Raw genomic sequence first — 26,606 nt, 5'->3', positions numbered from 1 at the left:
ATATACTGTGATTGGAGAAAGAAGAACAAAACCAACTCCCACATGCTCTTTTCCCTTAGTTATCTCACTGGTCTTGTGGGGCTCTGAACTGGATGGACTGAGAAAGCCAACCTAGGGAATAAAAGCTTTATGGAATGAAGTTTAACTTCCTGATCTCTAGTGAATATTAGAGTCACCATTCATTAGCCCCAGGAAACGTGACATGAAACTTGCAGCAGTTACTTGGCATAAGCGAAGATTATTTCCAAAGCTCCATCTTTATAAATCTCTAATACATTAAAGGCAAACATTTCACCTCTATTTATTGTGCTAGAATAAAACTGTTAGCCCTGCTAGTATCAGTGAAAGGCTTGAGTCTGTCCTTAGGAGGACATTCACCAACATACACGAGGAAGGAACTGGCAGCAGTAACTCTTCAAAAGAGAATTCTCTATTTTCCCCCCCTTTCATGACACCACCCAGGTGCAGCAGGATGCAGACTGGATGTGATCACTCTTAATTACACCTATTTAAAGGTTGGGCAGCTTCAGCCACCTCCACAAACACAAGAAGAGAAAAGGAGCAGAGATGCAGGATAGTTCTGTACAACCTTGGACCTGAGTGCAGAAATGGAGGAGAAGGAACTGGCTGGGGGCTAAACTCTACATTTACCTCAGCATGAAATTGTACTGACAAGCATTTTCCCCTGATTCAAGAAAGGCAAAAAACAGCTCAGCCAGGTCTGGGGGCCACTGCCTGGCATTTTCCTCAGTGCCCCAGTGATTTCAGAGATCATCTTCTGGAAAAAAAAAAATCAGATTTCTCAATTACAGAACACAAGCTCGCTCTGGAGGCACCAGCAAGGATCCCTGGTGCTTCTCCCTCTTCCATGCTCCCCAGCAGCGCAAGCGGAGCAGGAGCACGTGTCACTGCAGTGCAATGAGGAGGATGCAGACATCTGTCAGCAGCAGGGCTGGCTCCTGCTCTCCGTCACTCCCATCGCTCTCTTCTACAATGGGCCAGTTACACCAGTGTGCTTGGCAGCTGCAAATTGCACAAAGGATTGGAGTCTGCACAACCACAACCTGTTTTCCTGACAGGACTGCTGTCAGCCAAACCCTCTTGCACACTGTGCTGGCCCAGCATTGGGGGACAAGGCTGAAATGGCTTCAACCAGCCCAAAAATCAAGCTGAACTGTGGCCTCTGCCAGCACCAAAACACACCCAGGCAATGGAAGACACCAGCATGCTTCCAGACCGCATGCACCCAGCATTCTCAATCCCTCTCACTTTTATTTCTATCTCCCCTGTGCTCATCCCGCACCCCAGCTGCTCCCCTGGCCCTGACAGAGCACTGGGGGCCTTGAAGCCTGATTGCAGCCTTGCTCTGCAGCTGATTCATGGCACACACCTCACCCACGCATGTACATCCCATGACCTCAAAGCACATTTTAAAAGCAATATTACAAAAAAAACGAAACAAAAAAAAAAACCCATACTTTATTCTTCTCCCCATAGGTTTGGTAGTTAATGACCCATCAAATGCACCATCATAGCATATAAACTGTTACCATAGTGCTATACTGGCTCAAGTCTCTACAGTTGTAAGCTTCACATGACACTCTGACTTGCAAGATTACAATACAAAAAATATGTAAAGTTTCAAAACCACATTATTTTAGGGCAGAGATTTAGAACAGTTTGAAATATCAAGTCAAAACAGTGGAAGATACTTAAAATGAGACACGTGGATTCATGCTAACAGAAGTGCAACATTCTCTTTAAGAACCAGGCATACCAAAACCCCTCAAAACTACTTCCCCTGTTCTTCCCACCCATAAATGTTTGCACCCTACTCAACCAGTACTAAAGTCCAAACAAAGTCTGGAATTTGACTGAATTTATTTTAAGATTTAAGGGGGGAAGGAATGCATTGCACAGGAGTGTTGGTAATACCCAAATAGAAATAAGCCAACCCCATGAGGGCAAACTGCTAGATGGAACTTTTTGTTACCTAGTGTGCTAAATTATTCAGCTCAACCCTTAGTTAAAAAAAAAACAACAGTTAGTCAAAGCTAATTAAAAAGAAACTCATGCTCTTACTATGGGTTGCCCATTGATTTTCCACTTACAGGTGTAACGTGGTAGAACTATGTCTGTATGGATTAAAAGAAGCTTTGAAGTCTTTGCATACCCTGTGTGAACACAACAGCTCCCTGAAGGCAGCAGAGCACAGTCAGACAGACCCAGGCCCACCAGCAGGAGCTGCTCCTGCTCACAGGCTGTCTGCCTGGCACACAGAAATGGGAATGCATTTTCATAGCTACACAGAACTGTATCTGGGGGTGAGACTTCACTACTAGAAGCCAGTCTCTAAGCTGGCTCTCGGGATCTAAATCACACTTTTCTTTGGACAATAAATTTCAAGTTGCACTTACTGTCCTATTTTTCAAAAAAGGAATGATGGTCATAAAAAAAATAAACAAAAACTATTACCTAAATGCGTTAGTTTCAGCTGAAGCCATCTTCCATCAGAAACCATAGGATCTGATACAACAAAGTTCTCCCTAAGGATGTTTATGAATAGAGTAGCTCAGTGCTTTATATACTAGTACTGCTGTATTTTGTCTCGTATCAAAAAAGAAAACAACAAAAAAAGTTTAACTGCACGTGCAGCCTCAACTCAAACCACTGCGATGAGCTTCACTGCTCACCCAGAGCCAGGCCCTCTTCCCTTGGGAAAAAAAACATGAAGAAAACACAAAATAAAACCAGAATGAAACGTCACCGCCGCCCCGCTGGTTCCATAGGAGCACGTCCCTCCTGGGGCCCTCACTCCTTGCTGTCCTGCTCCTCTCCCTCCTGGGTGCCATCCTCGCTGGCCTCCTTCTCCTCCTTGCTGCGCTTGTTCTTCTTGTGCTTGTGGCGCCGATGGCTCTCCCCTTCCTCGCTCTCGTGCTGTTTGCTGGAGGGGGTGGAGAGAGGAGAGGAAAGGCCTCAGAGCCTGCAGCAGCACAGCTCTGCCACAGCCGAGACCCAAACACGCCAGCTGTGCAGCACAGGCAGAGCACTAGGATCCTGAGCAAGGAGGCAGAGCAGCAGTGCTGGGGCACCGCGCTGCCGGGGGAAGGTTTTCTGCTCGCTGGGGATGATCTGGCACCGTGTGCAGCTGGACCTGGGCTCCAGGCAGCTGTGGGATGCCCCACACTGCAGCAGCACCCCAGCAGGGCAGGCAGTGCACTGTAGGGAATGCTGTCAGGGTCACTGGGGTAGTGCTGTTTATTTATTTATAATAAACAATTATACATAGTCTGTGTCCATCCCACTCCTGAGGGAACTCTGATAGCCCTGCCGTATCACCATCTTTGATATAAAGCACTGAGGCTGCTGAGAAGAGTCCCAAATCTGAGAGGTGCTGGGTAACTTTTGCTCTTCTGAACATGCTGAAAGCCCTAGGCCAGAAGCAAGAGGTCGGTCGATGCAGCTGAGAGATCCGGGTTTCCCAATGGGAGGGCAGGTCCTGTTTCTGCTTTTGTTTCCTCACAAATAACCCAGCACTCCACCAGCTATGTGCTTTAAAGCTCCTCTATCTCCTCCACCAGAGCTGGTTTCCAGATACATTGCTGGGGGCACTGACCCAGGATCCCTGGCACAGGGGAGCAATCCCAGCCCAAGTGGCTGACAGGGTGGTACGGACCTGTGAGCCCCACACTGCTGCCTGCAGCACTTGGCAAGCCCTGCATTCTGTCTCCTAGCAGGGACATGAGGAAACCAGCAGCTCTGGTTTTGCCCATGCTGGTTCCTGGCCCCTTTGGAGGAGATTTCTGGCTTGCCAACGTTCAGTCATTTCTCCTCACGGGCTTAAAATCACGAGCTCTCCAGAATCTGACCATGGTGTGAAAGTAGCAGAATTAAAATAGGGGAGAGAGTACAAGAAAAAGCAGATTAAATTTGTCACAGGAACACATGTGTTCACAGCCCCATGAGTGGGTGAGAGCCAAGTGGAGCGGCTCCACATTCTTACTGCAGCTGGGACACCAGTGCCAGGCCAGGCCAAACCTCTGAAGGTATGGGCTGAAAAGCTTCTGGCTGCAATTCGCTGACTTGTTTAATGAGTAGCTTCATAGGCACCAAAATAAAAAAATAAAATGAAAAAAGAGGCAGTTACTTTCTCTCCATTCACCTTCAGCTACCCGGCAAGTAACAACGTGGCAGTGGTTTGTGCCACACTGGTGGTTTAACCACCTGTAAGCAATTTCCTTCAGATTCCCAGTAAACTGGAAACTGCAGCAAAGCTCTTCCATCCACCTGCAAATGCCTTGACCAGGCCCAAACCACAGCCAAGTGGCTCCAGGAAGGTCTCTGATGACACAGGAGCGGCCCCACACAGAAAGCATTCCTTCGTTTGCTTTGGAAAAGATACTTCTCATTCTGCCACTTTGAGCAACAGAGAGCACATCTGTGTGTGGTTTAGCTGTCACAGAAGTCACCTCATTTCCAACTGGTGGAGCAGCCCAGTTCTCCAAATCAAGCTCTCTGATTTGGACACCGCTTTGGTGAATTCCAGTCTGAGTACAGAAAGCTGAGAAATAACCCTTAAAGCTATTGGTATGTTAGGCCAGTATCAGCTCAGCTTCCATTTGTTTTCTGTTTCATTTGGATTATGCTCTTAGCCCTTCTTTCCATCCTTTTGTTTCCAAATCTTCAGCAATCTGTCACTCTCTGGAAACCTAAGCATCTCCTTAAGGATGAGAACAGCCTTTTGCCTGCAGTCACTATATAGGAGTTTTTCTGACTCTACATTCAAGAAAGGGGAACTACTTACAGAGCTGTCATGAATTTCTTCCAAAAGAAAGAAGTTTAAGCACCAAAAAAAAATGGAGCAAGTCTGCTCAAGTCATTACCAGGGCGTAAAGTGACGCAGCAACTGAGCATTGTCTCAGACTGGAGACCAGACCTGCTCTGCACAGGAACACACAATTCTGAAATCAGATACTTTTCCTATAGATTTGCACTATGCATGCATTTTCTTAACTCTGGGACCCACGCAGCTCTGACGAGGTATCTGGTGCAGGCTGACTTCTCCTTTTTGAGACAACGCTGCAGTTCTGTGGCACCGACTGACATCCTGCTGGTGCCCCACTGCAAGCAGCAAGGCCTGCTCCCTGCCCAGGCATATCTCGGCTGGAGCAGATCACAGGAAGCCGGAGTGACCGAAATACACCCTCGGAGCACCCGGCTTCTTGTCCACAGCGAAGGTGAGCTCCCACCAGCAGCCCAGCTCAGCCCCAGGTGGCCCTTACCGCCTCGAGGACTTGTGCTTGCTGCTCTCCTCCTTGTCGCGGTGCCTGCGCTCCCGGTGACGGTCCTCCCGCTCCCGGCTGCGGTCCCGGCTGCGGCGATAGTCCCGCTCAAAGTCATAGCTGCGCTCCCGGCCGTAGTAGCGGTACCGCTCGTCCTCGCTGGGAACAGAGTGGGAAGTGAGGCGTGGATGTGATGCTCGTGGGCTCCGAAGCCAGGAGACGTGCTCACAGGACTGAAGAACCCCTCCTCAAAGTTTGTCACTCCCTGCTACCAACAGGCAGAGGTACTCGTGGTGCTCCTGAAAGCCCAAGCTGCCTTGTTCCAATGGAAATGTACTCCTTCTGTCATTCTGCCTCCCCAGGGGCTGGTCTACCTCACTGCAATACCACTCCACAGTCTAACTCACAGGAAAGAATTACAAGTTAGGAGACTGTTTTCTTCCTTGTGACTTTAGAAACTCAGATTGCCCACACTGCAATTGTGAGAGACACTGCTGGGGTCTTTCTGCCTGCACCCAGGCACTCAAGGCACCTCATCCAACCTACATACAAGGGTGGGCACAATGTACCCAAACTCAGACTCATTCCACAGTCTTTTCCCTACTCTAATTTTGAAAGCTGATGTCTAGGGGGTTAATAAGACTCGCTGTGGGAAACAATATTCAGCCTCAGAGAGAAATGAAGTCTGAAACAGCATTGTATGACTCGTGGAAACAAGCCAGACACATAAATGTGCATTATCAATCATCTGAGAGTGCTCTAAAGAATTCCATTGAGCATAGCCACTTGCCCTGCTTGGCAAGCATGATCCTGGAGGTCAGCGTGCTTGAAAGCACACAAAAATGCCAATGATATTCTCAGGACCTGGCTGTGGCAAGAACCCCCTCAGGAAGTGCAGGAGCCTGGGCTCCTCACACTACAGTACGTTGGTCTTTGGCTCAGTTCTGCCTCATTTTCTCCTGCAGTGCCCATAAGCTTGAAAGAAAAAAAGTCCAGGAAATTCTGCCCGGTTTACTCTGCACAGGGGTCTGAGAGCTCCCAGAGCTGGCAGCACTGTCCTGACAGAGCGCACATTCTGGTCACGTTCTGAATGACTGGTGGCACTTCTGATCCTGAAGACTGCACAACACTGATTCTCCCCTGGGACAGAAGTACCACAGGCACCCGGAGCAGAGCACACAAGAAATGGGTTCAGGAGGAGTCGCTGCACCTGAGCCTTCACGACACCTAGATCAACACTGGGAAGATGAAGCTCCCTCTCCCACGTGCTCCCAGCACTGCCGCCACCTGCTCTCATCAGCTCCTACCTAGATGACTGCTTCAGCACTGCTCAGGAGCAGCCAGGGTCTCCTGAAGGGTTCCTGTTTCCTGGCTGACTCCTGGTGACTGGCACTCCTGCCTGAAGCCTCTGCAGGACAGCTGAGCAATGCACAGCTTTTCTCTTTGATGTAACAGTTTCGTTCACAAGACAAGCAGCAGCAGCTTTTATGGCTGCTGTTTCACACTGAGCTGTAAAACACCAAGTAAATAGAGAGGGGCTATTCCATTCACTAGCCTCACATTACAAGTGGGAGAGCAAGCAGAACTGGTCCTGCTGGATTAAACAAAAAGAAAAGAAAAGAGCCAGGGACACTGGCTCCTGGCTGTGTCTCCTATTCATCTGAAGTACGCTTTGCCAGAAAATGTAACTGGTACAGGGCAAACCTCTGCTCCTAGGACAAGGCCGAGCCCCCACAGGTGGCTGCAGCAGGACCCTGCCGGGCCCCAGCACTCACTTGTTGTACTCGCTGGTGGTGGGCGTGCGGTCCCTGTCCCGTTCCCGCTCCCGTTCCCGCTCCCGCTCGCGCCGTGAGCCCGAGTACTCCCAGTGACTGCCGCCAGAGCCGCTCGCGCCTTTGTCCACCGTGGTCACCCAGGGCGTGTGGGACGTGGAGATGGGTGGGTAGCTGATGAAACCCGAGTCTGCAGCAAGACAGCAGCGATCCTGTTTGCCTGGAGCAGTATCAGCATCCTTCCCACCCATCCATCCCCGCAGCCGTATCCAGTCAAACAGCTGGACCTAAAGGTGATGCCCCGCTCTTGCAGACAACTAAGGCCCAACTCCCCACAGTGCCCACATCTCCCTGTTCATCTTTATCAGTTCACTAAGAACAAGTGAACACCTTTTCCCTGAGGAAGATACAATCAAGACCGGATATCTACTGGTGTTGCAAAACCACCCGTCCTTTATGCCAGGGCTACGCAATGCCACAGCTCTCTGCTGGATCTCCTATGTAGAAGGGACTATGGTGTCCCCACCAAAAAAAAATTTGCAGACATCCTGGTTTAGATGGCAAAGGGGCCTACAGAGCTGGGCATCCTCCCGCTGCCAAGTCAGCCAAGATCAGCCAGCCATTACAAGGCCCCACTTCTGGGGTCTAAGGTATTAGCTGGGACAGCAGCCGTGAGTTAAAGATGCCACCTGATGTGCCCAGAGCCACCAGTAGGTCCCAGGCACTGGCCTGCAGGACCTGCCCAGTTGGATCAGGTCATGGTCCCATGCCATTGGTCACTGATGAAAGGGGAGAGGATGCAAGCACTGCATGCAGGGCTTCGACAGGGAAGAAAACCTAAAATTCTGGCACTGCCTCTGCCACTAGAGAACCAAAGCAGTCAGATACCTGCATGTGCCTGCAGGCAAGGAACATGATGAAGTATAGGAAGAGGGCACTCAAAAACTCATGGAGGAGATGTAAAGCTGACGGCTGTGCTTATCCCTGAAGGGTGTGGGAAAAGGAAGAGCCAGTGTGCATGCAAACAAGCATAAGAAAATGCTGATTAGGCACACAGGAAGATTCTCTGTAGCTAGATACCTACACTGAAAGCAGTGAGCTTAGGCTTAGGACTCAACTACAAAACTGTTCGTCATTGCTGCAGTGTGGGCCACATTCATCTTCCTGAACACCTTATGGAATAGTCATATCCAGTGTTTCTGGTGACTGTGACAGTTCAGGCCATAAGCAAGGTCTTGGAGTCAAAGATAGCATGATGTCTGTAAGACTAAGCCTAAACCACCAAACACCAAAAAGAAGAGATGTGAGCAGTCTGACTGTTCCTTGTCCTCCGTACTCACCCGCAGAGTTGTAGCCAAATGGAGGGGGCTGTCTGTTGTTGTAGCTGGCTGGCTGCCTTTGGAGAGAGAGAGAATGGAATGCAGGTTACTCACTTCAGCAGCCCTTGGCTAAACCACCTGTAAGTATGTCTGTGCTGCACATTTAACTCATGTTTTATGAAGAACATCCTCACAGGAAACCCCTGGTTCCAGTGACCGTGTTTAACTTTGCATTGTAAATTCTTAGCAATGCCCACAGGAGCAGTTGCTTTGTCACACCTTTAGAAACTGTTTTACCTCAATTGCTTGCCTTGCTTTACCCCTCCCTGGTGTAACTCAGGCACAGAAGGCTTCCTGGGAAATAACCCATACTTACAAAGTACCTGGAGACTCACAGGGAACCTGGATGAACATAACATGCTATCAACTGCTCAGTACTAAAGTGCAACTCTAAAACTTACTGACTCCTTCCTATGCCAGTAGCACGACAAAACAAGGCAAACCAGGGCAATCAATCAGCACTTTGCAAACAGGATTCCTTCTGGAACCTTCTCCCATCTCCCACCCCAGACGAAACCTAGACTAGCAACCACTGGCACTGACTTCAGGACCCTGCATCACTCCTGTGTATGGAGAGCCCACCCCAGGCACAGCCTTACCCATCCAGCGTTGGGATGAGGAGAGCTGGTGGCGGGGCCAGAGGCGGCGGGAAGAGCCCTAAACACAGAATGGAAGTCATCACACAGAGACCACAGTCGTACTAGAGGGGAACAAGACTTCATTGCTGCTTACAGGTAAATGCAGTTAAAGTTTAAAATAAAATGTTTGAACAAAGACCTGTTTGGAATGCAGTATTTTTCCTTTAGGGTTACATCTCCAACTAAAAATTAAAACTAGCTGTGCTAGTTTTGTAGGGCTACTGAAAGAAAAATAAAGGGCTACCTTATATTTTGGCTTGTTCATCATAAATGTAAGATTAATTATGGCATAAACATTAATCTCTACAGTCCTGTGGAAGACAGAAAAGCATGGGTTTTGAGATGCAGATAAGTTGCAACTATGGTAAAGATTTTATTGCTCCACTGATTAAAGTGAGTAAAAGAAAGTTACAAGGAACTTGTCGTCCATCACTGTTCTTAAAGAAAGCCAATTTTCTGAGCACATATTCATACAATTAAAAACAATAAGAAGACATGGCACCAACAAGGCAGAGATCATAGGCTAAAAAAAAGTCCATTTCTAACAAATAAGAGTTTATGTGTAGGACCACAAGCCACTACTTTCAGAAAGAAGAATTCAGCAGTTTACAGAGGTGACCTGCAGAAGTGACATAAGCCTTTAAAGCTAAACTCTTCAACCTTAAGTAATGTGAAAGTGAGGACATGCCTATTGCTCCTAAGAGAACTTCTTAAGCTTCTTTCCTAACTGCAAGCAACCATTATTTCCTATAGCAGTTACTGACATCCATTGGTTTGATTTTGTATAAAAATTTGTCTGTTTACCATTAAACAACAACAAAAAAGAGCACACTGCTGACTGAAAAGATAGGAGCCATCTGCCCAACTGCAGCTGTTTATGTTAAAGCCAGCAGCTCCAGGCTCCACTTCCAGACCATGGAGATTGAGCCAGCTCAGCTGATGAAACCTGGGACAATTCACCACCTCCTCCTGCAAGCATCTAAAGTAGGTCAGCAGAACCCCTCCCAAGAAGAGGGTCTCACTGCAATAGAACCAGCCTGAAGTCTCTAACTCACCCAGTGGAGACCTGTGTTGCAAACAAGTTGAAGGACAGTCTCACCCTTAGATGCTTGTTTTTTCTTTTCTTTAAAGAAAGATCTTCCAATAAAATACAATGCCTAGAGCATTTCAATCACATTTGCTCACTTGCTCAAGTTGCAAGTACTTCAAAGTGCTACTGTTATGAACACCTAGCTATAATGGTAGTGGATCACCTTCATTACCATAATTAGCAGGTATTCTCCTTCATCTCCCTTTTCAACCTGGTTACCTGAATTGTAAGTTCCTTGTACCAGCCAGGTCACTTCTTCTACCTTACTCCTCCCAAACAACTTCAATCTAAAAGCACTTGTCTAGCACCTGAGTGCTGCAGTGTCTAGAATCAAGACCAGCATTTGCATCCAGTTTCACTACAATAAAGCTTTCTAAATCCAAGTTTATTATGAGTACTTAAAGGTTCCTTTAAGTACTACGAGGAGAACCAGCTCTGCAATGTTAATGTACACTGAGAGGAATATGAAGAGTGATGTTTTAACAAACAGAAATTATCTGAGTCTCAGAGATAGCCCAGGTGGTAGAGGTTTTCTGCATTCCTATTTGGGAAGCCCTGGGCATACCATGAACACAAAAGCACAAACATGAAAGCTGTGCAACAAGTCCAACATGTCTGACACACAGTGAAGACAAGCACATTAGGTCCAAAAAAGTGCTTTGAGTGCAGACCTTCTGCAAGTAGATGAATCAACTGTGCAGTACAATGCAGAGGCAGTGGCCTCACTGCACATTTGTGGTGGCCACCAGCCTTGGACTTGCAGATGTATGGCATCTGGTCAGAAATACTGCTACACAAATTACTACACTTTTTTTTTTTTTTTTTTTTTTCCCTGGACTAGGCAAAATTTATAGTAGAAAAAAATAGTAAAGGAATCTCAGTTTTTTGGTAGCTTTGAGCTAGCGAGGTTCACAGTTTATGCTAAAGATTGGCTGTTACATTTCTTTATTAGCATTCACCAGCTCTAAAGCACACTAGGAAGCAAAGGCTTCTGATGGAAATGGCATTTCTTTGGTACTTCTTGCATTCCTTCTGCTCAGTCTCACACTCCAAATTCCTATACAAATCATCAGTTTGTCACTCAAAGACCTGCTGTGTAAGATGTCAAAACAAGAACTATTTCAAATCTAACTGGCCTTTGCTATCTGGATTGTTCTTAAGATAAGAAAGAGGCAAAGAGGTAGGCAAAGAGGGAGGCAGAGGGAATTAAGAACCCCTACTAACTGTTAATAAGCAGCAAGAGTTCAGTGCTGCACTGGAGTTTATTAACCTTAGATTAGTTGTTCTCTAAAATGGGCCTAGTGTCATCCTCTTTCAAGTTACTTAATCCAAATGCTCAATAGGGCCATCTGTGCATGCTGTTGTTACAAGAGCAAGTTAACACCTACCTGGAATTGGACCGGGTGGTGGCAGACCTATGGAAACAAACAAGTAATGAAAACAAATGAGGACAAAAGGAAAAGCACATCATCCTCTGTACTTCAACCTGAAGCTTTTGAATAAAGTTTCACACATTCGAACAAACAAGCCAGTGAAAAAAAAAAAAAAGTGCTCTTAAACAGTAACTGGCTTACAAAGAATTGTTTTCCCAAATTATGATGTTTACCTTTGTATCATAATATTAAATTCTGCTGCCTTCTCATACTACAGGTCTAGCATCATTCCTGAAGCACCTGCAACAAGTCAGAACCAAGCAGGTGCTCTACTAAACAGCCTGATGATCTGACACAGGTCAGCAATTCTTGTTCTTTTCTCCTTCCACTAATAATCAGAAACCCATTTCCTTACATTTATCAATAAAGCAAAGGATCTACAACACATAAAGACCCTTTCATCAAAACAAAACCTCGAGTTTTTTCTTCAAGGAACAGATGCCATTTTAAAAATATTTAAGGACAAATGTTAAAATGATTGATGGAGATGTTGAGCAATGATTGGTTAAGCCTAAGGACCCGCTGTCTGACTGCAGCAGCAATTACTGGCCAAACCTCTGATTTGCCTAGCCTGGGATGCCCCAGCCTGCAGCACGGGCTGCCTGCTCTGCTCAGCACCCACCTGGAGGATGCAGTGGTGGTGGCACAGAAGTGACAGGAGGAGGAGGATGCAGGAAATGCGGCGGCGGCGGTCCGGCAAGTGGGGGTGGTGGAGGACCGGCTGGGGGAGCAAAGGGCTGCTGCTGGGGGGGCTGCTGCGGCTGCGCCGGCTGCTGGGGCTGCTGTGGGGGCTGGGGCTTGCTTCCATGATCCCCGAGAACCTTGGGAGGCAGAGGAAAAGGAAAACTGTTTTTAGTCTATTCATTCCTGCAGAAAGGACCTCAATGCACCAACAAAAAGGAAGTGTATCACCAAAACGGGCTCTGAGATACCTGAAAAGATTAGGTCGTGCTGGGCCTGGGAACAGCACCCTTTGGGGAGGAAGAAAGTTGTCAAAGCTAACAATATTCCTGCAAACATACCTTCTCTTAAGCAGAAGAGCAGCAAGACCAGATTAAGCAGTCTGCACAACTGTGCAACACAGCTGAACATTTCAGTGTTACAAACACCGTTCGTTCCACTGCTGAGAGGCTGAATTCAGCCTCCAACAGAACTGTCACCCGCAGAGGCTACCAATAAAATGCAGCCACCCTCAAGGGTGACCCTGCTCTGCTTTCTATTTGTCATCTTTTAGTCTTTTTAAAATCCAGTTCGTCTTTCACAAGGACAACAAGAGGCCAATTTTGCTCTAGATTGTGACCATGTAGGTCAGAGGATTCACATCTCCAACAAAAGTAGGTTAAACACACACTACTGCTGAAGGAATGATCAATATGCAGGGAGACCAGAACGACTTGGAAATGCAGGCTATCAAAGCTTCTAAGTGGGAGGAAAGACAACCATTACCCAGCAAACTTTCTCTTAACAAATTATTTTTTTAGCCTCAGTTGGTAAAAGCTGGAAACTGACCACTAAAGAGTAAACAAGACCATGAAAACACATGTAAAAACACAAACCAAGAATTGTGCCCAGAAAGGGTAAAGTTGTCTTTTTTTTTTGTGAATTAAGGATGGTTAGTAAGAGAAAAGTGGTAAGAGATGAGTTCTTGCAATATAAGTCTACCAAAAACTGATGGACATAAAACATCTGAACTGGATCCAGTTTGAAGCTGCAGGCTATGCAGGCGATGTCTCATGATGCTTAGTCTAAATGTTACTTTGAAGAAATGCAAGCCCAACACAGAAGTTCTCCACTACAAGACTGGAAATTCCAACCTAACAGTAATGAGGAAGGGAATAATCCACATAGGAGCCCCTCAACTCTGAGAATACCTTGGAGAGCCAATGACAAAAGGAAACTGAGCATTCCCACCCAGATGGGAAGGCTGCTGTTTGACAGGACAATCTGTAGCTCCTAGCAAGGTAAAGCTTTTAGCACAGAAGTTAATTCAACCTGCAAAAGAGAGTGATGCATACACACGTTTTAGGAGGGGTGATACACTGCCCACTACTCTGTAGATGGGAACAGTTATACGGCAAGTCAGGAAAGCACAGACTTCCATCTCGGTTCACAGAAAATGCAGTAAAAATAAGAACATTTTTTAAGACAGCTCAAAACATTTACCTGAATTGGATTTTCTTCAGAGGCATGCTTATCACGTCGTCTTCCTTCCACTCTCCTAATTGTGCCAGCCTGGCCACCGATCACATCAATTGTCCCACCCAGCTTCCTGGTACAAAGCAGATGCATCTTTTTAGGCTCAAAGACACGAAAAGGAGCAGTTCTCCCCCCTACCAGATACACCTCCCTCATGCACAGCGACATAAAGCTAAATTCTTTCTCTTCCAGGAAGGACACAACTTTGCAGGCAGCACTAGCTGGTTAAGAGGCAAATGAGATGGGAGATGAATGAGATGGCATTTTTTCACATTTGGACAATTTGAGCTCTGCCTATAGAGATGAATTAGGTCTCTCTGAACACTAAGGAAGAAAGAACCACCACATATGGGTGAAAAATCATGGATTTTAGACGCAGCTTCAGAACTAAATCCTTTGCTAACTCCCTGGATTTAAGTAATAATTCCAGGATCATGCTGAATGAAAAAGAATATTTATCAAGAGAAGCCTTTAGCATGATCAGCCTAGATTTCTCTTAGTTTCTGTCCAGTCTTCCAACTGATGCTGACACCACCAATACTACTTACAAATGAGATTGTTGGATACTTTCTATCCCATCTCCCAACACTCTACTCTGTCAGTCAAAGAAGTTTTGCCATTGTCTTCACCAAAATCAAGACTAAACCAATGAACAAAAGTATACTCATGTAGCCCAGACACAGTGTTGTCTGTGCTTTAGTGAAGTCAGTCACTGCATTTTGCTTTGTTCTTCTATGTCATACCCACATCGTGCTCAGAGCAAGACCATTTTTATAGGAGCTTATTGTAACATCACTACAAGTTTGAGAGAGAGAGAGAAGCATCCACAAGTGAAGTTTAATAATCCCTCATCTATAATCACAAAGCAATAGATTTCTGTAAATTTGGCCTTAGACTTGTTTTCCAGCAGTTATTACACAAAAAAAACATGTCGACTTTTCCCACAGCAGAATTTTCTAACTCTGCAGGCAGTTTAAATGGGGTGAAGAAAAACCATGTCAGCTAGCTGGTAAGACAAAATATTTTCTCAGTGAAACCTGCTTACTTTGTCTAACCAAAAAAAAGACATTTCAGTGGTAATTCCAGGATTTTGGAGATGCTCTAGTGTGTGAGATATTCCTCCCGGTCCCAGTCAAAAGCTCCATTAGCCTGTATCAGTACTTTCAAAATCAGACTGCTAGTTAAAATGGACAAAAACGCAGCATAATTAAAATAGTACCAGCTTTCCTTACAGGGCTGTAGATTTTTCGAAGTTTAGGAGGGATGCATAACATCTGGAAAAAGCAGGACCAATCTGATGACACTATGAACAGTGACAGAAATGCTAGCAAAGGGCTCACATGCAAACAGACCAAGATGTGTTTTATAAGCTTATACTTGAAGTATTTGATGGATTCTTTCTCAGACAAAGCTTTATTTGGAAAAAGGAAAGCTGGGATGTAAGACTAATTTCTGCAAGATAGGACTCCAAGTCCCTGACCTTTCTAGTTCCTTTCCTTATTTTTCTGAAGCTTTTGATTAAAAAACCCTACTACCTTATAAAGTCAAAGCAATTTTCCCCACAGTGGCTGTCAATCAAAATAACTGAATTGTTTTGCTTAGTCCAGCCTTTTGGATTCTCTTGTGGCAGGAAGACACAAATTAGTACTCATCTACCAGTGTAGCACACATGTTCAGAAACCAATAGCTCCTCTCATCAGTTGCCAAAAATGTAATTCATCCTCATTTAAAGGCAAAGATTAACATCAAGGGAATAAAAATAAGCCAAGTAAGCATAAGCAGTCAGCAAGGTGTGCTCTCAAAGCTGAGGGATTTGCCTTGATTTTCCCACTCCCAGAGCCGTTCCCCTTTGGCCAGAGTACAGGAACCCACAAATGAGCAGGCAGGGGCTGCACAACCCTAAGCAAAGCACTGCTGCAGATGACAGTAGGGAATGAATGACCAAAGTAGCTTCCAGCCAAATTAAATCTTCCTTCATTTTCCAGTTCGAGGAGATTCAGATGTAGCCCAGGTGTATCTTAACTACGTCAGAGTGCACACAAGCTTTATATCTGCATCATCTCTTACCTATTAGGAGGAGGCCCAGCTTTCATACGCCCTCCCACAAGAGCCAAGAAGTCTGTTTTGAATTCTGTTTTGATGATATTGTTTTCCACTTCTTTTTCAGCATTTCCTGTTCTTCCTTGCTGGACCTAAGGAAGACAATACGTAATACACAAGTTTAATGCATGTACTTATAAATCACTGAAGCATCAGAGGTAAGACTCCACTGAAAGTCTCCACTGAGAAACAATTACAGTGCTCCTACAAACAACCTATTGCACAGTCAAGGAGGCTGACATTTCTGTAAATTGGTTGGCTATTCCAAACTGTTGTCCACATTTTTCCCCATTAGGAGTCCAAAAGTTTAATAATCTTACATCCGGTTTCACGTAGCCCTCAAATCAAAACTGAAGACAGTAATATCTGTTCTTGATTGACTGGGTCGAGTTCAGATTAACAGCTGTTAGCCACCTAATGAAATTTGACAAAGGTTCATATCCAAAGCAACCACTAAAAACAAAATGCAGCTACACAACTGCAGTAAGAACAAGCAGCAACCTTAACAGCCACTGATACCCAGCCTCACTCAGATCAATCCTGAAATCAGTAGTTCCATCAATCATACTCCTATCCACAGGATCTACTAATCAGACACCCAAAACCTGGACAGCCTCAAAGTCAACCAGACACTCACTCAGGTCTTGCTGCTCGAGCGGTTCAAACTTGCCGGGCTGCCAGAGCTGTTTGTTCCACAGAGACAAGATTTTTAGCAGCGAGATTTAATTTTTGAAGGCATTTTTGTATTTCTCATCAGTGGAAGGAATAGGGAACAGCTCAATAGTAAGTGACCATGTACCCTTATACTATCATCTCCATGACTACAAAAAACAAGTCCTAGTTTTACTGTATGCACATGCAAGGATTACACGTCACCTACTGTGATTTTATTTTCAGTGCTGATGGGAGGAGCAGGATCCAGCCCAAGCTGAAGCCGTCGCTGCTTTTCACAATAAGCTTTCCACGTTTCTTCATTGAATCCATAATTAAAGTAATCAGAAAGATCAGCACCTGATAAAGGGAGTAGAGGTTACCAGAGGGATTCTGGTAGTTCTGCATTCTCAAACTGTCCTCTAACAGCTTAAACAAAGTTAAGAGAACAGTTCATTTCATCCTGTCAGAAAGCTGTTGTGTGCCACAGCTAAGACTGCTGCAACCGGACTGGGAGGGGGACTGCAGCCTCGACAGCAGTGGGACTGCTTGGGAGGTAGAGTACAGTCTGTATGCAGGCTATAGAAAGAGATGCTTCCAAACAGTTATTCAGCAACTGGATTTTTTTTTTTTTCAGACTGATTTCCTACACTTGTTCAAAAGAGCTGAGAACTGGGGAGAGCACACCAAGCACCACTAGTAAACAGAGCGGTGCCACAGAACCTTTTGTTAGCAAAGCTCAGGCAGCACCACAGCCTTTGCTTTTTTGAGCAGAAACTGTTGGGCTCAGCCATTTGATGAAACAGTACTAAAGTTTTTTTAAATTTTTTTTTTATTGATACGACTCATACTACATTATTACATCTTAGACACAATCCTAACTGCGGTCAGGATGTTACCTTACTTTGATATTCACTCTTCTGTAAAATGTTCAATTTCCACATGAACACTTCTGAGCAAGAGAGGAGGCCCCAAACTGCTTGCCAAAAGAATGCAGATGCACAGAGACAAATGCAGCAGCTCTGCAAGGCACACCTGGCATCAGGAAGCCTCAGAGCATCCTGCACCTTGCTGAAGTGTCCCTTACATCCCTTGCAAGGGGGTCCCAGCCAGACGGTTCTAAAGCAAGCAGCTGATACACAAGGACTTGTCAGGCTACGCTTGGATCTACAAAGCGAGGTTTAAGTTTATCTCCAAGGTAAACCACTCCTCCTGCTGCACCTCCCAAATACACAGATGTCAGCAATGCAGATTCAGAAACTTTTACTTATCTCTTTGATTGGCCTATATTTCAGCCTTCTATTATTTTTTCCACGCTGTATTTCTTCATCCTCTCTCTCTCTTAAAGAGATACCAACCTGCTGAACAATTACCTGTAAAGGACATACACCTGAAAAGCTGCTGACTAAGCTACTTACTTGCCATCTCAAATTAACTTATGGGCCACACCTCTGCAGACACCTTCCTTCTCTGTTCATACTCCAATGCTGTTTTTCAGGGCTTGTTGGCACTGTTTTGGTTCAGGGATATCAGCACAACCAGGCTGATTTCATGCACTGACTCTGAACTTCACAGCTTTTCTTTCAACTTCTTTTTTCCCCAGCCCTCTCATTCTCACACCACAATCAATTGGAACACTTCTATATATGAAAAGCTACATTTTCTATACTATTATTATTAATCACAGGGTGCTTAGTGCTGGTTTGATACCATAATACATCAACACAGTTATTTGCACTGCTATACTCTGATGCCCTTCATTTCATGCAGACAAAAAATATCAAGAATATGCCACAGATAACCTTACAGAAGTACTACTTACTAAGCATACTAAAACTTCTGAAAGATGGATAATATACAGGGCCTACTAGGAAAATAATTATTTCTGAAAAGAGACAAGTGGATTTCACACTTCAGCTAATATTTTGTTAAATATTTTATCACATTAGCACAGCAAATACTTGGATCTCTTTGGCTTTTCCATTTACTTCTGTTTTTTTCCTATCTTAATTTGATACAAGGGTTCATTTGTAGCATTTCACAGCTGTGGCTTCCAAGGAGAAATTTCCCTAATAAAAATGATGAAGACAAAAGAGACTGTGCATATACAAAGATCTGCTGTGCAAAGTTCTGCCTACTTAACACGGTCTTGAAGCAGTAAGTGGGGACTTCCTCAGCCATACACCTAGGGGCAGAATCTGGCTAAGAATTAGGCAATGCTGCTTTTCTAAAAGAAAAATCCTAGCCTACTCTATCGGAGTAGAAAGCATTTTGCTCTCCTTTAGTCAACTATCTGCAGCAGTAGAATTTAAGAAAAAAAAATGCTTCCCTATTAGAATACGTTGCCACATGGCAATTCTCACCACCACTGCCCTGAAGAGGGGATATTTTAGCTAGGGCACACATGAGAAAGCAGCATGGGGTGGCTGGGAGCATGGCCACCACAAGATGGAAGTGAGCCGCTGCACACGAAGAGCAGAGCATCTGTTACCCACTGCCAGACAACTTCAGTGTATTGCTCTCAGTGCAACGTTTACTGAACTAGTGAATTAGTAGAGTGTTTTTAAAAGTGTTCTCTTTAGGAAAATTATATAAATAGAGTAAATGCAACCCAATTTTAGGTAAAAGCACGGTTTGATCAATCAAAACATTGTAAACCAGTTGTCTAGAAGCACATCAGAGGCTGAGCAAAATAAGTTCTTTGGGCATCCCCCTGCCATGGCAGCAATAAAAGGACAGGAAGTACGTGTGAAATAAAAAAGACAACTGCAAAAAATATTTACCACAAGAAACTGTGAGGCCCCACCTGGTTTCCTCCATGGTTTGTCTTCAAATGAATCTAAATCCACTTCTATAACAGGCAATCCGTTTATGTTCCCTGCGGCATCTAAATCAATACCTTTGGGCTGCAACTTGGCTTTGGAGAAAGAGAAAATGTTACTACCTTTAATGCAATGCCTTTAATCCAGTAACTTGCAGAGCAAATTGCTCCAGTTACAAAAGCACTACTCTGAATTTAGTGCTGGCTTTACAGCACAGAGGAAACCACAATCAACTTTTAAATAAAAAAAATAGTTTAGTTACTCTGTAAATTGCCAGAGCACACTGCAGTTGCAGTTGAACAGCAGAGAAGCAAATTCAACACAGACTGATACAGAACGATTACAGCATGCATGAAATTTATCCCAAACAAAGAAAAGAACTTTTCTCCCCAGGCAAAATACTAACTTCTCCCTCCCCAAACATGCAATTTTTCTTAAAACAAAAGACTTTTTCAGGATTTATCTTGAGCAGACAATGTACTGACTGGAATCAGAAAAACCTCATTGAGTACAGAACCTCCAAGGGAAATTTGTGCTCATCTTCTCAATCAGAGGGTAAGTTGTTGTTTGCATACAGAAATTACTGAAGCATGCAAAGGCCATGAAAACACAGTCTCACGTATGAGGAAGGACAAAATACAAGTCTCAATATACTACATAAAGTAAATTGAATGGTGAGGAAAAATTAATCCGCAGAAATATGTGCAGATAATATTCTAGGGCAGACTTTTTTTCTTTATTTCTCCATTTATTGTTCTGACTTTAAATCAGATTCACTAATTTATTTTCCTCCAAACAGAGGACAAGATTTGCAGCTGCTTTAGCTGCCTTTGCCAGAAAAGTGAAATATTACAAAACGTGAAGGATGAAAGTAACAGCAATACCTGAAGCTGATGCTCCATAGCCTCTACCCGTTTTTAAGTTCAGATTCATAGGAGTTCCCCTGTATGAAAAAGAATGACTAGGATTGGTACTCAGACAAATTATTTGGAATTTTTCTACAAAAAGTAAGTAAAACCCTGACATCCTTCACAAGACACTTAGCTCACTTTGGTTTACTCATGCCTCTCTACAATTTTTAATCCAAGCTGGAGCACCTTAAAAGTGAAATTCCCTCAGCACAACCTAGCTAACCCTGTGGAAATGCAGGAAACATACATACTGGGCAACAACATTAATATGAGGGAGTTGTCTTAATCAAGAACACAAAGATATTTCAAAAAGTTCTTGGCAGCTAGAAGAATGGGTATGGTTATTTAAATGGAACTGAACAACATGGAAATTAAAGCTGCACCTATATCACAGACTGAGGAGAGAGGCCAAAAAGGATCAGATTTCTAAAAGGATGTCTGCAAAATCTAGTGAGCTGCTGACAAAAAGGATGGAGCAATACTTTGCAAAGCAATCCAAACTCAAACTACCCCTGTGACTGGAAACATGTGAAAAACACACGAGATAAAAAAAATCAGAATATGCTACGAAGTACGTGCAAGTCATTTCCTTCAAAGGAAGGCTGCTAAAAGCAAAAATACTGTCTTATTATTTTTATTAAGTCAATTTAGGCATTATTTTAATTCAGTGACACTACTTCCTAGTTCACAAATCAGCCTCATCGTTTGTGAATCACAAGAAACCAGGTAGCTGAAACTAGTCAGTTCACAGCTTTTGTAAATTCTTAACAATACAGATCTGTCTTCTTTCACAGACGATGAATTAAATGTAGCTTCCCAACTTCAGTTTTACTCAATCAAGCAATAATAAATATTTGGTTAGTTTTACAGCAGCAGATCCATGAAGCATCATACCTATTTTAACAATGGATTTCAACAAGGAATTCCATTCCTGCTTTCTGGCCATTGCTCTCACGTTCCCCAGAATGCAGACAAACCCTTATCCCCACTTCCAATCCCAATTAGTGCACCAGTTTTACCTTGGATCAAACCCTGCCATCACCACCAGCAATACATACATGTATGATGGTGCTCCAGTTTTAATATTGCCAATAGTAACTTTCACGTCGTCATCATCGCTGTCACTATCACTGTCTTCTTCATCATCTTCTCCACTTGGAAGGGCCTTACAATAATAGAAACACACAGGAGTTTACCAACACATAAAATTGAGAAGTTCCCCTGGACAGTAATTCTAATGTTATGAATCTTGTATGAGGAAGGATTGTTACAAAGAATAACCTGATATAAAGATAATGTGTTCTACTGCACTCCAAAGCTGTACGAAGTTGCCCATGGAGACAAAAAAAACCACGTGGATGTAACCAGCCTTCAACACAGACAGATGCCCGTGAAGAAATTGCTGTGTCCTTTGAAAGAATGACCCTAGACAAGAATCAAAGCAAGACTTCTCAAGGTGGGACTGACTGATCCTAGTTCAAAGAATTGCAACACATCTCACAGATCCACTCTTCCACTTTCTTTGAGACAAGTGGGAGAGCCTGACATTCCTCTACTGCTCCACAGCCATAAAGTTACAAATAAAGTCACCAAAATATTCACCAGCCTTCTCGTAGGGCCCTCGGAATAAGTAGTCTCTCACACCACAATCTTCACAGCAGGAAGCTGCTGAACGGTTCTGTTTAGCTCATTTCTCACAATGAATTTGTTAACCTCACACAATTAATTCTGCAGTTGCTGATTTGCCTTCAGTGCAGCACACACCGTGATCAAGAACACATCTCTGCTGCTCGTGTGCAGGAGAGCAGGAAACCTCTAAGATATCCAGCAGGTGCAGCTTTAAAAGATGCATGAGCTGAATTAACACTTCACCACTACAAAATGGCATGGGGAAGCTGCTCCCAATGCTCCTTCCCTTTCCACAGCAAGCAGGCTGACAGAACTCTCCAGGAACGCTATTAACGTACCACAGTGGCAGAAAATAACCTCACTGAAAAAACTGGAGGACAGATAGGGTAGAAGCAAGCCTCTTCCCACCCACTCAGCATTGAGATGAGGTCCGAGGAAGAATCAAAAAGAGACCCCTAGCAATCTCAGCACTTTCTATTGCAGCATTCCCTGTATTTTACTGATCCCCAAATAACATTATATACTGAGCTGATGGCAATGCCATACTTTTCCTTTCAGGCTGTGGCATCTGAGGCCTTCCTCTGCCATCTCAGTAGGCATAAGCAATGTTTAGACCACAGCTCAATCCCCCCTACACAAGACAGACCAAGATGAGAATCCTGATGCCGTCACCAGCATTGGGAATTGTCAGGATACCACAACAGTACAGACGTATCTGACAGGAGGACCAGCACCTTCACAAACAGATCGTTTCATACATGAATATTTACAAGCACAAAACCAAATATGTCTACCAGTTGCAGTGGAACACATACATGCTGTGACACCTCTCGGTCTTCATTGCCGACGGGCCGGTTCTCCTGAGGAGCATCTTGCAGAGGATGAGAAGATTCTGCATGTCTAGTAAATGCAACAGGTAAAAAGTAAAAATCCAACCTAGAGGTTTACCTACAAATATCTCTAAAGCATTTGCCCTGCTGACTTTCATACAGAGGTTCTATTCATGAAGTGTGCTTTTGCTGCTGGCAGTTACCTCAGACGTAGGACAAATTTTTAACCATCCTTGCTTGGCTTTGCCTTTGTTGGGAAGAGCAAGGTTAGAGATTCCAAAGAACGCCTGACAGAAGCAAGGCCAAGCATCACTCAGCTGTTTATGCTTGTGGCTGCTGCAACAGCTTTCAGTTTTGGTTTGACACAATCACCTCTGATAGAAAAAAAAACATAATTCAACGTCCACAGAATAACAAAAGTTATCTTATCCTATAGACTGCTAATAATATGTGTATATAGTCAACAATAGGGACGTTTAACCAGTAGAAATTAAGGAGAAAGTGATTTTAGTCTTCCCACAAATCGTTTACATTAAACTTTAACTACTTATTGATGAAGAAGAGACAGAGAAGTATCTACCCCATCTTACCGTTCATTACAGATTAGTCCTAATGCGACAATGGTCAGTTTCAGATTTATCTCCCATGAAAGAGTTGGTACAAACGCTAACATTGCCTACTGCATTCACCAAGCAAGGAAGTCAAACTGGCACACATAAGCTAGAAAAGAGTATACTGAGTGTTACAGATCTGGCAGGTGAAGAGGGGCCATTCTTCCCTAATGGCACAGGTAAAAACCCAGCAGAACTTCAAAACAATTTTGGCTTTAATAACACACTGCTGGAGTAGCCCAAGCCAGTTTTGCCACCGGTGGGAAAAAAAAAACCAACAACTCTGCAATTAATTTAAAACATCACATCTGATAATAAACACACAAACTTATCTTCAAAAAGAAACACGTGTAACACCCAACAGAATCCAAACACTGGTCAGATTAAAACCACTGAGGAGGCTGCATAAAAGGACACACCAAACAGATAAGCCACAGATCATACTAACACAACTCAGCAGCTAGTGAGAAAAAAGAACAACAACAAAATCAGCAGTCACTGAAGCTCTCATCTTGCAAAATCCCTCCAGATACGGAGAACTTCAGTCAAGTCAAGACCGAAGAGATGGACAAAGGTTCAGCAGATGAAGTAATGTTCGCGAGGTGATGGCTGAAGACACTTCCTGTTATACAAAATAGCAGAGGTGTCTAAGAGAAAAATCAGCCTCTAGAAGTATGTCAAAGTCACAGATGTGGCCTGTTACACAAGGGCCAGAAGATGCATCACTACAGCAAACTTCACAGATGGCTTCAAAACTTTCACAGAGGTTTGCCCACATCCAGGCAACCTGTAACATTGATCTCAATCCTGGAGCTTTCTTAAAAATTAAAGACGGCCAAATAAAGTAAGTGACAAGTATTACCTCCAGCTTTCAGTCACATGAAGTATCTGTGGGTGTGCATTAAAATGTATGAATCAGAGTTCAAATAAACATTTTCGAAGTAACAGTCAATCCCTAACCTGTCTGCTCTATGGGAACGAACCAACTGACAGGACCACAGCCATCACGTGCAGGCAAAGAAATGTCAGAGCTGTTCTATTTCCCTGGAAAGCCAAGGTAACCTCCCACACTGTGTGCGGATGGTGCAGCATCCTGCACAGACTGCAGGCAGCCAACATGTCCCTTAGGCTAGGAAATGACAGCGGGCCCTGTGTCCTGCATCACGTTTTGTGGACAGAGGCAAGCACTACAGCCATGCCAGCACCACATCCCGGGGTATCTGCTAACAGAGGCCACAAACAAAGAGACAATGTCACAGAATGCACCACAGCTCTGAATTCAGGCGGGTGCTCACTGTCAATAAGGATGCTGTCACACATATCGCTGCTAAAACTTCTGTTTTGTTGTTTTGTTTTGGTCAATTTGTCGTATTCCCCAGGCACAGGGTACGTACTATAGCAGTAGGACAGTATATGTAACAATCACCAAAGTACCAGATTCCAGATCTACAATGACCTTAGGGGACAGTGAACGCGACCAAGATCGTGTGATGGCACTGAGCACACCACAGCTCAGTGAGCACTGGAGCCTTCTGACACCATTGTGCATGTAAACACGGCAACAGAGAGAAACTGCTGAGAAAAAAGCCTGCTGGTGCAGAACACACTGTGCAACTCTGGAGGAGTTATTGTCAAGAGCAGGCAATAGTTTCACGCACAGAAATCAATACTTATCACTGGGTTGCTCCCATAGCTGTAGCTTGACAGTCTTACCTGAACCACACACTTCACAAACCACACAAAAAAAATTTGACTTGATCATATTAAGGTTTTAACTTAGGCTCAAGGATTTTAGCTTTTCCAGGCTAAAGTAAATGCCACAGCATTAACACCAGACTGACATCAAGTCCTACCCCCAGGCCACTTTATTTTCCCTGGACATTAAACTGGAGAATAAATCTGATTTAAAATTTATTTGAGGGGGAAAAAAAGGAAGAAAAAGTTTTAAATTGAATGGGCCGACTGACCCAGTTCAACTTCCGCTCGTACAAACACTGCGGGCCCAGTCTGACGGCGGTGGCCCCGTGCGATGGGGAGGGTGGAAGGCACCCGGCAGCAGCACTGGTCCATGGCATTCCTCAGGCTGTGCTCAGCACACCTCGACCACTGCAGCACAATCTTAGAATGAACAAACAGCCTCCGACTTACCCAGAAGTTGGTCCGTCTTCTTGCTTACCAGTGGTGTCATCTGGAAAAACGGTAACAACGAAATTATTCAAGTGAATGCACAGCGGATAGATTTAAGTACAAAACGTGCACAGCGATAGAAACACCCGGTTGAGACACGGCAAATGTAACCTCAGGGAGCCTAAATTTCAACTAGAAATGGTAGAACCAAGAAAACAACCCACAACCGACCAAAACACGCCCAACAGCAGCTGCCTGCAGAAGGCTCCCAGCGGCAGAGAACTTCAACACCTGCACCCACAGGGCAGAACAGCCGCCTCAAGGCACGCGCAGCGCGGGGAGCCGGCAGCAGCCGCGGGGCTCTGTGCCGCTCCAACACACCTGCGGAGGGAAAACACGGAGCCGTGCGGCTGGGAGGCGTCAGGGGACGGCGGGGGCTGCAGGAATCCCGGCACGGCCCGGGCCGGACCAATACCGGAGACGCCCGGCTCCGGCCCATCCCCACCACACAGCCGCACACAGCCGCGCCCCGGCCCCGCTCCCCCAGCCCGTCCCCCGGCCGCGCGCCCAGCCCACGCCGGCCCGTACCGCCGTACAGCCAGTGCTCCTCGTCCTCCTCCGCCTCCAGCGGTGCCCCGCCCGACACGGCCCCGGCCGCTGGCGGCTCCAGCTCGGTGGCCATGGCCGAGGGGGGGAGGAGGAGGAGAAGCGGCGTCCGCGGCCTCCCGGGCCCCGCTCGGCTCCCGCCGCGGCCTGAGGCGAGGCGCGCGCCCGCAGCGCTCGGCACGGGGCGGGGAGGGCCGCAGCCGCCGGGCCGGGCCGCGCCGAGGACGCCCGGCTAGCGAGCCGCCATCGCTCTTTCTTTGCCTCCCGCGGGAGGTGGGGAGGAGAGGGAACGGGACAGGACGAGACGGGACCCCCGGCGGGAGCGGAGGCGGCCCCGAGCCCCAGCGCCACCCGCTCCCGCCGCCACAAAGGCGCCGCGCAGCGGGACGGACAGCGCGCATGCGCGGGGCGGGAGCGCATGCGCCGAGGGAGCCGGGGGAGCGGCCGAGCCGCGGCTTCGCGCCTCGCCGGGCCAACCTGAGGGCGGGGCGGCGCCGATTTCTGCTCTCGGGCGGGAAGAGCGCGAGCG

The 26,606-nt window shown here is 45.5% G+C and overlaps 1 protein-coding gene across 2 annotated transcripts; it reads right to left on the bottom strand.

Moving 5' to 3' along the window:
- Window positions 1–2,579: 2,579 nt before the first annotated feature.
- On the bottom strand, window positions 2,580–26,300 carry LOC100548498 (uncharacterized). 2 transcript variants are annotated; one of them, XM_085230399.1, is made up of 16 exons: window positions 26,060–26,300; window positions 25,493–25,532; window positions 22,719–22,803; window positions 21,333–21,439; window positions 20,248–20,306; window positions 19,348–19,458; window positions 16,771–16,901; window positions 15,858–15,982; window positions 13,758–13,863; window positions 12,217–12,415; window positions 11,550–11,576; window positions 9,033–9,090; window positions 8,395–8,450; window positions 7,058–7,244; window positions 5,283–5,441; window positions 2,580–2,944 (listed from the first exon to the last, which is right to left on the bottom strand). In XM_085230399.1, exons 1-16 carry the CDS (start codon window positions 26,151–26,153, stop codon window positions 2,812–2,814), a joined length of 1,677 nt encoding a protein of 558 aa, XP_085086525.1. In that variant the 5' UTR covers window positions 26,154–26,300; the 3' UTR covers window positions 2,580–2,811. The 2 variants fall into 2 exon arrangements, with proteins under 2 accessions (XP_085086525.1, XP_085086526.1); XM_085230400.1 differs by lacking the exon at window positions 26,060–26,300 and adding an exon at window positions 23,324–23,453 and having other exon boundaries at window positions 25,493–25,507.
- Between the last annotated feature and the right edge of the window lie 306 nt (window positions 26,301–26,606).

This window comes from Meleagris gallopavo, chromosome 9 (assembly GCF_905368555.1).
Source record: "Meleagris gallopavo chromosome 9, MGAL_WU_HG_1.1, whole genome shotgun sequence".
Lineage (NCBI taxonomy): Eukaryota > Metazoa > Chordata > Aves > Galliformes > Phasianidae > Meleagris > Meleagris gallopavo.
This window is presented reverse-complemented; position numbering and strand designations above follow the sequence as displayed.

Bases quoted from the DNA above. Each gene is read 5' to 3' on its own strand.
- LOC100548498 (XM_085230399.1), bottom strand. From the start codon at position 26,153: ATGGCCACCGAGCTGGAGCCGCCAGCGGCCGGGGCCGTGTCGGGCGGG. The intron at 15,983-16,770 runs GTAGGTGACGTG...TGTCTTCCTTAG, and splicing joins GCACTGAAAATAAAATCACA to GTCCAGCAAGGAAGAACAGG. The intron at 8,451-9,032 runs GTAAGGCTGTGC...CTCTCTCCAAAG, and splicing joins CTCATCCCAACGCTGGATGG to GCAGCCAGCCAGCTACAACA.